Source organism: Prosopis cineraria, unplaced genomic scaffold (assembly GCF_029017545.1).
Source record: "Prosopis cineraria cultivar Desert tree isolate PC_DT_omini unplaced genomic scaffold, ASM2901754v1 PC2, whole genome shotgun sequence".
NCBI classification, from domain to species: Eukaryota; Viridiplantae; Streptophyta; class Magnoliopsida; order Fabales; family Fabaceae; genus Prosopis; species Prosopis cineraria.
The window spans coordinates 7,496,565-7,511,217 of NW_026555333.1; the positions used below are offsets into that span (position 1 = coordinate 7,496,565).

General features: G+C 32.5%; 1 protein-coding gene across 2 annotated transcripts; it reads right to left on the reverse strand.

Moving 5' to 3' along the window:
- Positions 1–2,676: 2,676 nt before the first annotated feature.
- Positions 2,677–7,578, reverse strand: LOC129300552 (protein WVD2-like 5). 2 transcript variants are annotated; one of them, XM_054939130.1, is made up of 10 exons: positions 7,302–7,578; positions 6,955–7,110; positions 6,241–6,515; positions 5,712–5,957; positions 5,514–5,554; positions 5,311–5,379; positions 5,082–5,181; positions 4,903–4,974; positions 4,708–4,818; positions 2,677–3,573 (listed from the first exon to the last, which is right to left on the reverse strand). In XM_054939130.1, the coding sequence occupies exons 3-10, from the start codon at positions 6,496–6,498 to the stop codon at positions 3,058–3,060; spliced, it is 1,413 nt and encodes a 470-aa protein (XP_054795105.1). In that variant the 5' UTR covers positions 6,499–6,515; positions 6,955–7,110; positions 7,302–7,578; the 3' UTR covers positions 2,677–3,057. The 2 variants fall into 2 exon arrangements, with proteins under 2 accessions (XP_054795105.1, XP_054795102.1); XM_054939127.1 differs by lacking the exon at positions 6,955–7,110.
- Between the last annotated feature and the right edge of the window lie 7,075 nt (positions 7,579–14,653).

A 14,653-nucleotide genomic window follows, 5' to 3' on the forward strand; every position in this document is an offset into this window, starting at 1 on the left:
TCCTGACCTGTCGTAGAGAGCTGCTTGTTTCTAGTTTCAAAAGATAATCTTTTACTTGGTTTCATCAAGCATCACAGCCCCAATAGCAGCTGGGGAGAAGGCTTCCTCCCTTTATTTTCTCTCCTTTTCCTAATCCCCACCATTTATCACATTTGTAATGAAAAAAATTCATTAAATAAAATAAAATCAATGGTGGGAAAATGAGGGGAAAGGGAGGGAGGAACCACTCCCTAGGAGCTGGTGGCTTGGAAGAAACTGCACATGACTGTACGCCTGAAGCATCTTCTGAACAAGGGCACGAATAGGATTATACTGTAAGGCTAGCTGAAGACAAACTCCACCTAGCAATTTGCCAGGAAATCTATCAAGATTAGCTTATCCGATCATGATTTACTTTCATTGGTATTGGCATGCATGGCTGTTCTGTAATTCAAAGATCGATCACCCAGAGACAAAAGACGAGTCCTTGGGGCAAATTTTGTTTTGTAGTGGTTATGGGTTATCTATACCAAGAGAAGCGAGTGCTCTCGTCAACCCGTTGGTTTTATATTCAATGATCATCGCCAACAAGCCTGAAGGTAATATTAGAATTTAATTCTTTAAAGTCTAAATAACGGCACATAAATCTTATGTGCGCCGTATCACTCTTTTCCACACGGCTCACCCTGCATGAGAATGAAGTCTTCGGTAGCCTATATATATATATGTTGAATAGAACAGAATAACATTACTAACTAAAGTAATAACAAACAAGAAGACAAGATCGTTCATCCTCCTTTCTGCTAAAAAGGAGGGAGATTGTTCTACAGCTTATATAAATCAGCAATTTCATTAAACTAGATTGGGGGCATGATAAAAGCTGCATCAATCGTGACTTAGAAATGTTATAATTTTTTTTAAAGAATTTTATATATTTTTTTATTTAAAAATATAAACATTTTTAATTGAATTTTATCCCTTAAAAAAATAGTTATCTACTTTCAAATTAATCCTATTTTTTTTTATATTTATCCTTATTAAACACTTTATAATAAATAAAAAGTTACTATCAATAAAAGTATTTTAAAAAAAGATAATAATTATATTTTAAAAGATTAAAATTATTTTATATTTTTAAATACTTAATTTTTTTAAAAATATTTTATATTTTTAAATAGGGAGGGTGATAAATATTGATAGTTACTGCTTGAGACAAAGTGAAAGTTGAAGTTTTTCACATTCCCTTGAGTATTGTTTCCATCAGTTCACATTGAATAAGGCCAAGATCAGCCTCCCCAGGATTCAAATCCTCATGTTATGTCAAAGCAAAAGTAAAGTTAGCCGAAATGCAGTGTTGGATGAGGTAACACGAGTGGGGTCATTTCTCACGATGGCTCCGTACTGAATTTGCTCTCTCTCCAAGTCAGCAGCCTCTACCTATTCTTACGGCAGTTGGCTCCTATGTAGATTGTAGAGGAAAGCATAAAAAAAAAAATCACAACAAATCTGAATCGTTAAATTAAATTAAATAATTTAAATTCGATAACTTTTAAAAATATAAATTTAATTGAAACGATTTAAATTTCTTATTAACAAAAAAAAAAGAAGAAACAAACAGTGGAGAGAAACACACATCATTCTTATCTATCAACATAAAATTGGATGGATGCGTTGCATTTCTCAAGCATGAAGGGTGTAGACTCGCCCACTCTGACAAGTGACAAGACGGTCTCCTATTTTGTTGTAGTTGGCCTTACTTTCACACCATATTCACACGAAGATGTAATATTTTGCTTCTCCTCTAATCAAGAAATAACTGATTTATGACGTAATAAACCCTATCAGCCTCATCTCCCAGGTGGAAGGAAACCCAATCAGTTTCACCCATCATGTGTGTTTTTCTTCCAGCAATGTGGTAATTAGAAAGGGGTGGGTGACGTTATACTAAAATCTACATTTTTATCTTTCATTTAATAATAATAAAAAAGAGGAATAACGGACCTCGGTCTTCTGGAAGAAATGGAAGAAGTGATAGAATTTGTTCCAGTTCCAGTTTACAAAATTACATTTCACTTGATAAAATTGGGCAGAAAGAAATAGAAAATTCAGGAAAAAATTAATCATTTGGTCTTTAAAATTTTAACTTAATTGTAAATTAATCCTTAAATTTTGACTCGTTATAACTTAATTCTTAAAATTTTGACTCGATTAAAAATAAATTTTTAAACTTTGCCTCTTACAATTTAATTTCTAAAGTTTTGATCTCCTAAATATTGATCCCTATATTTAAAAAATTATAAAGATTAAAATATTTTACAATTTATTACTAATATTTAAAATTATTAAACCCTTTTAATTCTTATAAATATTAAAAGTTTAAAATATTTTTAATTTTTATAATTTTATTTTTTTAAATATAGAGCTCAATATTTAAAATGTTAAAACTTCAAAAACTAAATTGAAAAAGACAAAATTTAGAAACTGATTTATAATTAAGTTAAAATTTCGAGAACTGAATTATAATGAGTCAAAATTTAGAAATTAGTAACAACTAAATCAAAATTTTAAGGGTCAAATAATTAATTTTTTCAAAATTTACCTTTCTGGTTGCTCGAATGGCAGACTCGAAAATTGAAGAGTTATATCCTGCTTTCAACGGAAACTGAAAACAAAGAAAAGCTGCAAGACATGCGTACATAACCCAGCAAATGGGCTCCCACAACACAAACAACTTGTTTCATGTGACAACGTCAATTTACGAAATGTGATTTAGATCTCATCAAAAATTTCCCCAAATGTTAACGCTAACCAGGCAACTGGTGCATACTAGAAAGACAAACAAGTAACCTGGCGAATAGTTACAGACATTGCTGCAAGCAAGCGAGAGAACCATAAGGACAAAACCGGCACCCTTGAGAACATGAATTCAAAGAAACACTGCTGCTATGAACAAGATGACATGACTATGATGCAAATCTTCAACCCTTTATGTCAAATAATCTTTTTCCCCATGCGCCTCTAATATCAATGAGCTGAATCAAGAGCTGTGAAAGTGGATATGCAGTTTTGTCCCAGTTCTTAATGTTCTGCCACTGTGGGTTCTTGCGCTGATGAAACCTGAGGTTGTTCTTCAACCACGATGTCACTGTTCACATGAGACTCTGCTTCACCGGGCTTGTTCGAGAGGATTGCAGATGGTTCTTCTACGCAAGATGGAGCTTTGCCTATCTCACTGGAAAAGGTGCTGTTCTCTTCATTTCCTGCAGCAATTTCAGTTTTCTCTTCCCTGGTTACACTGGATAAGGTGGTATCTTTCTTTGTTACACTGTGTGAGGAGGTCTTGCTGTGATGCATTGCCTTAGATGAAGTGCTTGCAGTTTTCGAGGCGGATGAACTGGTCCTTTCAGAATGCAGGCGAGGAGGAAGAGATTTCCTCTGTGGCTTCTTTTGATGGACTAACATAACTTTACTGGGGTTCTCATCTAGACTTAAACGACCTTGTCGACCACTGCCGCCAGTGTTTCCTTCTGACTCTGGATTGACCGAATTCTTCCTCCGACCAAGCTTGGGAGACTTGGCTCTCGTAGTTGGTATCTACATTAATAAAATCCAGGATTAAAGAAAAGACAAATGGTTCGGATAACAGACAAGCATCCAAACAGGGTAATTCCGATTCACCCATGACGGAAGAATCATAGAATCGAGTTTTTTGGCATCACTTTGAAGTTTGCAATGTTGAACTCACGCACTATTATGAGAGATATGAGGTCAACAACATTGAGGGCCCCCCCTTAAACATGTATTGGTATGAGCGTCGTTTTCCAATAGCTATCCAACTCTTAAGAAAAATCAGTGTAGATTGGCATTCAGCCAGCTGGCATACCCCATAAATCGGCGTGTAACTGAACAGGCAATCAAGGATGAATTGAGAACTATAAATACATAACAAAAAGGACCTTGAATTTAGTGGGCACAGTTTAATTCCTTTCCTAAAGGGTTAACAAAACTCACTATATTTTGAAAACCCCAAGATCTATAAATAAATTACACGCCAAATTTAAAGATTCCTCATGAAGATTAGTGAAGGCAGGTAACTGCAAAAGAAGATTTGATATGCTAACTGGCTTTTTATCCAGTGGACCATCAGATTCAGATATACAAGACAGAAATCAGAATTAACAAGCTCAATGCATGCAGTATTTTAAAACATGATATAGCAAGCTTATCCTTCATTTGACTCTATAAATGTTCTTCAACCTACAGAACTCCCTAAGTTTAAACTTCTTCGCCCATTTTCATCTCCAGCAGCAGAGCTTAAAGTCATGGTTGCACCATTAAACAGTACATGCTGAAAAAGGACACAACTCCACAAGTAGGCAAGTGATTAATAGCTACAACAAATATGAATTTATTTAGAACAAGCTAAAAGAGACGGTCATTCTAAGATCAAGGGTCGTCAAAAACAAGCTGGGCATTAAATTAATCAGAAGATAATTGATGGAGAGTCAACAATAAGATGAAAGATTGCATAAACAGAGCAAGTACTGTGTTCAGCAAGTTATATGCTCTGATACTCTAAAGCCAGCACCCGCGCATGCAGACTTGTGTGTTTGCATCCCAGTATAAAGACATAGAAATGTATGGATACACATTAAATATGGCTTAAAAGAAAACAATTAATGCAAAGTACAAACAGGGGCATGGGCAGACACAGTTGCAGAGACCGACCTTCTTTAACTCCACCTTCGGAGGAGGAGGCTCCTGGTAGAAACTTGGCATTGGGGTTGCCTTAAATGTTAGACTCTTTCTAAGCATCTTAATCTCAGCTTCTTGAGTCTCCTATGGATAAATAATCAAAAAATTAATGCAATTGAGAGGCAAAATCTACAAATTAATTTTTGTTTAGACATATTAAATAATCACCTTCGTCTTTGCCTGCAAGTCACTCTCCTCCAATTCCTTTGCATGAATTTTTTCCTCAAGCTTAGAGTAGAACTGCCCAGAAAAGAAAGCACTTCCTTTAAACATATATTATTATTGCAATAAAAAAAAAGACCTACACAGTAACACAATAGGTGGAAACTCAAGTATCAAATATTTACCTCTTTTCTTCTCTCAGCCCGTTCATCACACTTGAAACTAAAACCATATTTAGGAAGTGTTCCTACCCTACGGGGTTTGGTATCTTCCACAACGGTACTTCTAGGAAGTGGATTAAGGACAAGAAATGATACAAAGAACTACACAAAACATGAACTAAATATATAACCATACAAAAATTACAAGCAATTCCCCACATCTCACATGACTCAACAAAGAGAAAGAGGATACGAAGATTCTGCTTCTCCTTTAACTCCATCAAGGGGTTCTTTATTCAACAGTTTCGGGGTTTTCTTCCCCCTGATACAATAAATAACACTTCATTGGTCAGAGAGTTAATCATAATCGATTCTCCATATCATAGAATTTTCTTTATTTAATTACAATTATGAATCATGTAAACAATCACAAATACAATTGCTAGCATTACTTACAAGGGTTCTTCGGAAGATGCTGCATCAGACTTTCTAGAGTGCTACGAGAAACAAAGTGTAAAAGCTATCAGGGTCAGTGAAGATTTAATTTCCGGTACGCCAAAAATAAAGAAGATATAAGAAGAAACAAAGGGAAGCAAAATGTTCTCAGTGCCTCAGTAAATTTGGTAATAACCTAAAAGTAAGAACTGAGTTTACCTTGGACATTTGAGTCTGCTTTTCGATGAATCGTCCACTTTTAATATGTTGTCTTGAGTGAGTCTTTGAGGCTAGATTACCATTTGAAACAGAAGATATTGCCTCTTCATCTTTTCCATCTTTGCTTTTTTTGGGCCCACAAGCAAGAATGCCTTTAGGACTTGGGGGCTTTCCATTCTTATTCTTAACAGGAACTTTTGACACTCTTGATTGTTTTGTTTGATCATTGGTTTTCTCCTTCTCTTCCTAGAAGCCAAACAAATAAATGAGATTCAAATAACATGAAGTTGATAACTCGATAAAACCAGATAGAGGAAAATTTTCATATGCAGCTGTTTTATATCTGCTATTGATTCTTCAATCAAGAAATGGCAGGTGTATTGCTTTAGCAAACCAGTGCATGGTTTCTAATTGAAATTGTATGCTATCATGTCTCAATTGGAAAACCATACAGTCGTTCATTTTAATTGGGGAAAAAAGATACAAGAAACTGCATCCATATTTAATCCAAAGAGGAAATGCATGTCACCTTAGAAATGGACTCGTTGCTGCTGCCCGTATGGTCAATTGGTCCTTCTTTCATTTCTCCCACAGACGAGTCATTGGTGGCAGTACTATCCAACTGGACAACATTTTCAAAGTTTCCATTTAAAGCATCCATGTCTATAATTTCAGCAATATTGAGGCCTATATCACCCTTTCCAGACTTAAAAGGTTCCTCGTGAACACCATTTTGATGAACCACTTTAAGGCCATCAACAAGTGAATGATTAATTGGATCCATCATTCACAACTACAAATTACCTGCAACAGCGAATTAGTTCCTTGAAGAAAATTTAAGATAAACAGACAAAGAGGCAGAGCAAGAACTATATTAGCGCGACTCATACATTAACATGCATCAGGTGTTTATCTACAAACTTCATCTTCTTACATGTTTAACAAGGATAATCTCATAATGCGTCTAGACCAATTCTCCAATTTACATTGTATTATCATGAAACTCAAGCTAATTCTTCTTCTAGTAGGCAAAGAACAGAGTTGGGATCGTAAGATAGTAGACTGTCAAGCGCGTGCATAAATTGGGAGGGGCAAATTTTAGTGAAAAGATAGGAATTTCAACGGGGTTCACTCAGCAGATAACTTAAGCACAAAATTGCGCACTTCGACCACATTTTCTCGGCAACAAAACGAAGCACGCTCTACCAAGTACCAACTACCAAATCAATGGATATGAACTTACAAATAGCCTCACAATAGGAAGTCTATAACTAGGCAGCTGCGCAAATCAGGGGTAACAAAATGAGAGGTGAGCAGGACCAGCAAACTCAATATCAATAGCGCTTCGATTACCAAACTCGCATTTCGAAATTTATAAATATCTTCAACAGACATTGATCTCCACATACGAAAACAATGCCACAGAAAAAAAAAAAACCAAGAAGGATAGCAATAAAAAATAGAACAAGTAAATCAATAGGTTACTCCACTCTCACTCGGATACAGAACCCAGATTAAACATCTTTCAGTTCCAAGCAGTTGTGTCTCAAACCCAACAGTTAACTAGTAAAACTCCAGTGTCCTCCTTACCTCGCAAAGCTGAGGATAGTCAAAATGCCATAAAAAGGGGAGCAGCTTCGAATAGTGCAGGGACTAGCCAAGTACTGAAGAGATCTGGCAGAGAATGCCAAGCCCAGGCACCGACGACGGCAATGACGATTGGAGGATCCGAGCCCGAGCGACGAGATCCGAAAGATCGAACTGTTGACGTTTCTGATGAATTTATCCTTCTTGTTTTTTGGCATAAAAATATTTGAAATGAGTGAAGGAAGAGCCGAAGAGGGTGAGGAGGAAAGGTATCTCTCCATGTACATGGCAAGTCAGGGAGAGAGAAAGATTATAATAAATAGAATTTTCTTTATTAAATAAAATTTTACAGCTTCTTACAGCTTTCAGGAAAATGCGCTTTTCTTAAATAGCCACGCCCCTTTATTTAAAATATAATATAATATGATATACAGTACCTTTTAACTCACTTAGTACCCGTTTGGATGAGGAAAAAACGCGCGTTTTGGACTCAAAATTGATTTTTTTGTCAATCTATCCAAACAATCGAAAATGATTAAAAATCGATTCTAGGCCAAAACGCGCGTTTTTCCTGAAACTCCCTTCGTCCGGCCAAAAGTTTGTCAAAAACGTTGGAAAAAATTACAAAAATAGGCCCAGTAAAAAATTACAAAGAAAGCACATAATTTAATAAAAATAAAATTAAACTCTCTTCTTTTTCTTTTTTTTTTTTTCCTTAATAAAATTTAAACTTTATATATTTAAAAAATTAATATTTGATATTTAAAAATTAAATTATATATTTAAAAATTAATTTTGATTAAATTATCCAAATATCTTCAATTCTGTTAAAATCAATTTTAAAAAAACAGTATTCAAACAGATTACGTTATAACATAATCAATTATGATTAAAATCTACCACTTAATCAATTATTTTCATAATCTATTATACCCAACTGAAATCCAAACAGACCCTTAATTTAGTCGATAAAATATCCATGAACTTGGGGCATTTTTTTAATAGATAATCACCTCTTCCTTTCAAAATGCACAGTCCGTGTCCATGCATTTGCCTCTTTTTTTATGATTTTCCTTTCCATGCCTGTTTCCCTTATGATAAATTTTGGGCCATTGGCAGAAACAAAATTTTGTGGATAGAATATATGAACCAAATTTTTGAAATCTCAATAATATAATTAGTTCACATATATAAAATATTTATTATTAATATATAAAAAATTTATAATTAATATAATATAATTCTCTCATTTTATCTGCAAATACTCTTTCACCTTAATGCTTTTTGAAATGGGAGGATTATTATAAAGTTTCACTTAACATGATTAATTACTTTAAATTTAATTGTCAATGAACTTTAAAATAATTAATTATATTAAGTGTGACTTCTATGTAATTTTCTCTCTTAAAATAACATAACCATCACATGTGATGCACTAATTTCTAGGATTTCGCAGGGAAGTTTTTTATATTCATTCATGTTTAAATATTGAAGTGGTAAGTATTATACTTTGTATATTAAATATGTTTAAAGATAATATATTTTATTAAAATAGCTTAAATTATTTGACTATATATTTTTTAAATTTATATATTTATGATCTATCTTTTAATTTTTAAATATAAAACTTTTTTATATTATAATATTTTTACTATTGCTTTCTTCTTGATTTTTTATCTTTTTCTTCTTCTTATCTGAGTTTGTATTTTTTTTTAGTTTCAAAATGTTCAAGTTTTTTTTTTTTCAATTTCTTCTTCTTTTCCTTCTCTTTATTTCTTTATTCTTTTAATCTCTCTCTCTCTTTTATCTTTCATTCTCCTCTCTCTCTCTTCTTTTTATCCCAACAAAATGGCGTTGATGTCATATTAAATTTTTTATATTAAATATATTTAAGAATAATATACTCTATCAAAATAACTTAAACTATTTTGTTATATACTTCTTAAATTTATATATTTATAATTTATTTTTTAATCTTTATATGTAAGATTTCTCTTATGTTTTAATAGTAAGATTTTGTGCAACTAGAGTGTTAATAAATTAAAATAAAACTTTGAAATTTTGACAACTTTTTTCTTTAGAAGAAAGGTGAAAAAATATATTCCACTAAAAAATTTACATCAAGAGGGGTAGACTCCTAATAAAAGAATAATTGATCGACGATCAAACCAAAAAGATGTCAAATCTTCTAACTAACAGTAACAGCTTAGTGTGCTTATTTCTCTATAATAACAAATATTTTCATTTAATTTTCATATTATTTACAATTATATATTTCTTCTGTTTGATATTATAAAACATTTTTAATTAAATTATACCTTTAATAAGTTAGTTAGTTGTTTTTAGAATTATATATTATTTTCATATTTACTTCTCATTAATTATACTTTAAAAGACTTAATGTCTTATATTTTTAACATAAAATATGGCCACCCAAATATAATATATTTTGCTTGTTCAAGTGCAAGGAGAAGCCTGTGTCGGATTTGATAAATTAATGAGCCCCCTATGGCATTTTATTTCCTTTTAGTTCAACTCTCAACTAAGATCAATTACTGACAAATATTATCAGCCAAAATAACTTCGTCCCACATTTTTGACGTTGAACGAGGAACAGAGGAATTGAAAGGGAAAGAGCGGAGAAGAACTTGATAAAAATTATCAACTCTATTAAATTCATCAAAAAGGTACGACAGTTAAGGAGATGTCAGAGCCAAACAGGCTCGGAGGCGACTGAGTTCATATATTAAATTGATGTAAAATAAAAAGAATTTGAGAGAGACAGAAGATCCAAATAATTCATCTTTATTCAATTAAATGAATACCCTAGAGTTTCCAATTTTAGTAGGAGTTTTTTTTTTAATCTTCCATATATATTTTTTAACATCAACCACAAGTAATGATGGAAAAAATACATGATTTTCTACATAATAAAAAAAAACAGAATAATACAACTGGAAGACACGTTTTAAGAGGTTATCAAGTGCGTATATAATGTATTGTTCATGGACATTCTCACCAAGGGCACAAAGCCCTAGACTAGAAAGTTTACCCCTTTTTTTGGGGGGGGGGGGGGGGGCCTAGAAAGTTTACTCATGAATACAGTATATGTATGAGATGACTTGCTGTAGATGTTGCATTTTTTTTAATTAAAAGTTAGCAAAAAATGTAGGCATTAAGTAGGAGCAGAACTGAAAAATATAAGTTTAAAACACGAATTAGTTAAAGGTAGTTTAATGGGCATGCGAGAATTAGATAACTTTATCATCTAAATATATGGAGCGAGTAATATAGATTGGTTTGACTTTAATATATTATATATGTATATATATTAATTACACTTAATATTTATATTAATTACCCATGAGCTAATCTGAATTGATTTAAACTAAACCCGGGACGAGGGTTATATTGGTGTTATTTGTGAGAGAATACTTACAAAGTACAGGACCCAAGCACAATTGCAGTAATGTGCAAGGACTGAGAATTCAGACCACGCCCTGATTCTGATGGTTCGTCTTCCTCTGGGGTCTCACGTTTTAGTTTATGCCGCCACCGATATCACATGTGTTTGGTCCCACTTCCTGAGCCTTTCGACCCTCTATTTTCACTCTTGTTTTCATATTCTGCGCCATATTGCACATCTTTTGAACAGTACAACCAGAAGATACACTTCATTATCACTGTAAAAGGAAAAGGGAAAATAAATAAAGGATCAACGCACGTATGCAACTTTGTAGTATTTATGTTTATGACTTGATTCTTCATTGGTATCGTGGTGATTCAAACTGTGTGCCAAGTTTGTTTGTTTTTTTTTTTTGGGATAATCACTGACAAGTTATTTAAGTTATCTATTGATGCATGAATTATTGAACGATGGACGATCTCTGGTAATGATTTTCACCATATAAGCCCACGTCTAATTTATTCATAACGTGCGCCTTTTTCTTTCTTTTGTTAGTTGAGATAATAATTGTTTTCTAGTCACTAATAAAGTCAATAGTTAAGGAGAGTAAACATCAACTTTATCCACTTTTTTTCACAATTTAACATGATTCCTATGTTGTTTTATGTATGTACCATTTTGTAGTTGAGGACATGGAAGTGGAACTGAAACCACCGACAATATCCCATTAATGGAACAAAGAATGTTACGAATAGGATGCAAATTCTTCTTCACCAGATCCAAGCCGAAAATAACAGCTTAATAGCTGAGTTTTCCAAACTGAGACTGCAAGCACTAAATTTTGGACATTTTTGCTTGTTTAGCCTTTCGGCCCCAGACAAGTGAAAGAGCGAGCTAAGCATATATATATATATATATATATATATGAATAGCAAGACAAGTACTTAAAATAGGCAATATCTTCGCCAGGCTGATATTTGATTTGAACTTTTAACACCTAAAGTCCTTTTATCAAAACGTGGAAGGATGAATTGAGGATGTCTTTGATTTGAACTTTTGACAGTTCAAAAGTCCTTTTGTCAAAATAGCTTTTTTAAAAAAATGTGGTTTGGGTTTTTAACAAGCTGATCAAAAAGTCCATTTAAAAACTATCAGGAAGTCTATCTGCAGAAAGGCACCCCCAACATTACTTTTGATTTTTCAGTTTGGCAAATGAATTTTTGAAAAACCAACTTTTAACTAACTAAAACTAGACATATATCAAATGTTCTTTGAGTCTTTCACGGATTACCATTTTTGTCTTTTTCCTTTTTCGTTTTTGTGTATTTCATTATGTCATTCTGTTTCAGGAAGTTTTGATTTGAGTCACTGCCATCTCTTTATGTGCCTGTTTGGATTGCGTCATTATTCGATTTTTGGAGCCAAAAATCGGTTATTTAAAAAAATTACACAAATATCTGCTCAGCCGGGTAATCGACTTTTTCCATAAGCCATGAGAAACAGCTTCTGCATTTGAATTTTACAAAAACCATGTGGAAAAATTACAAGAAGGACTCAAGAAAAAAATTACAAAAAAGGCATAAAATTTAATAAAAAAAAATCAAATCCTTTTCTCTTCTTCTTCTTCTTTTTTAATAATAAAATTCAAATTTTGAATTCTAAAAAAATTACTAACAAAGTTCTGTCAAATACCACTCTCCACTTAGCATTTGCTATCAAGCTAATTTAAATAAAATATTAATTGGTAGAGAAAAATTAATTTATTTTAATTTACAATTGATGATCATTGTAAAGACTGTTGTAAAGGTCCGCAGAGAGAGAGAGAGAGAGATTTGTTACATTGCTACATTTTTTACGTTGCCAAAATTTTTAGGCAATGCTTAACATTTTCATCAGATATGACTCATATTATAATGTCATTAAAGATCAACTTTTATATTATCATCTTTATTAATTATTGCAAAATTGATGTTTAGTATTTAAGAATTAAATCTTTCTGTTTTATTAAATTTTTTTGAACTAAGATTTATTGAGCTATTTATTTCTGTAAATTAAAATTGTTAATATTAATATAATTTAAATTTTTATAATTAATAAAATACAAATTTATCAATAATTTAATTTTAAAAAGTAATGTCCTTTATGATAATTATACAACTAAAATTAATTCTGAATAAATTATCCAAACATCTTCAATTATGTTAAAATCAATTTTAGAAAAACAGTATCCAAAAAGATTATATTATAACATAATCAATTATGATTAAAATTAATTATTTAATTAATTATTTTTATAATCTATTATATCTAACTGAAATTCAAACAGCACTATGTCTCTCTCTTGATATAGTTTGTATGTAACCAACTCACTTGCTAAAAAGATGGACGAAGGAATCAACTTAGCATATCTAATTTTCTTAAAATTTGAAGACAATTACTCAATCCTAATCTTCTATTAAAAAAGATTCATAAGATGCAACAACAAGATGACCTTGCCAAGTGCAAGGTTGTTACCAAGCAGTAGTGACTTATAACACTGATGCCTTATTTGGTATAATGAAAATAATTTTGATGAAAAAAGAAATAGATATAGAAGTAGAGATGGATATGGAGTTTAAAACTTTTGGTATGTTCATGAAATTTAGAGATTATTTTTATTAAATATTAATGATAAAAATATGAAAATACTAAAATGTCCTTATCTAAAAAAATTGCCCCAACCCAAAACACCCCAAATCTAATAAAAAAAATCATACAAACAGAAATCCTCATAAAAAAATGATTAAATGTTAATCACCCAAATTGTTTCTACAAAAATCAAGCAAAAATTGTAGCCCATGAGGTTAAAATCAACCAGATACATTTTGTTTCTGTAAAATCAAGCAAAAATCACGACCCATAAAAAATTGCAGAAGCATCTGAAGAACCTTCATAGACTCAAACCAAGTCAATCAGGCAAGCAACGACTTCTTGACGGCGGTGAAGGAGGAGGAGGAGGTGGTGGTAGATTTTTCCTCCCCAATATTGTCAACGGTCAAAGTTGAAGATGCATTTTAACAACAAATAATAAGAGAAGGGGAAGAAGACAAAGAGACAAGTGGAATCAATGAGGGAGGAGGTCATCGATGTTGGTGAAGGGAATGGCACGAGCAATGACAGCTAAGCAACAGAGGTTGAAGATCGAACGTCAGAGGTCAATGTTCATCATTGATGTTGAGGTTGTCATCATTCACGAGAAGGTGGAAGGGGAAGAGAGAGGAAGGGTAAAAAATGAAAAAGGAGATCTAGAATTGCAAAACTAAGATTTTTTTGTGGAACCCAATTCCATTAAAATTGATAAAAAAGAGTGTTTTAAAAATCAGACCGGATAATGAATCAAAAATATCAGTGGGTCATGAGTTTTATAGTTCAACCGGTTAGACCGATAGTTGAATCGATGATATAATAATTAAATAAAAAATAATATTTATATACATATATATTGAAAAACAAGTCAAAACGGTTCGACCACTCTAGGTTCTGAGTTTTTGCTCCGGGTCTTCAAGAACCGCTCGGGTCAAAGCGGGCCAACCCGGGTCAACTGCCAGAACGAGTCAAATGATTGAACCAAACCGTTTTTTTCTCCGGGTGACGGTTCAACCAGTCCAACCGTCTGGGTCTTAAAATATTGAAATGATTTCTATGTGAAAGCCAAATTCAACCTTATTTTAACCAATCAAATATAAAAAAAAAAAAATCAATTTCAATTCTATATTCATTTTCACCCTCTCAAATCCATTCTACCAAACAAGTCCTAACATTTGGGCAAGTCAAATCCATATCAGTTACCAAGTTACCAATCTATTCCCATCCATAGGTTATTTGAGATGTCACATCATCTTCCTCTCTGATCTCCAGGCATCCCCCCACCAGCAACGCTGCTAATTACAGACGTTTTAGTGGGTCTCCA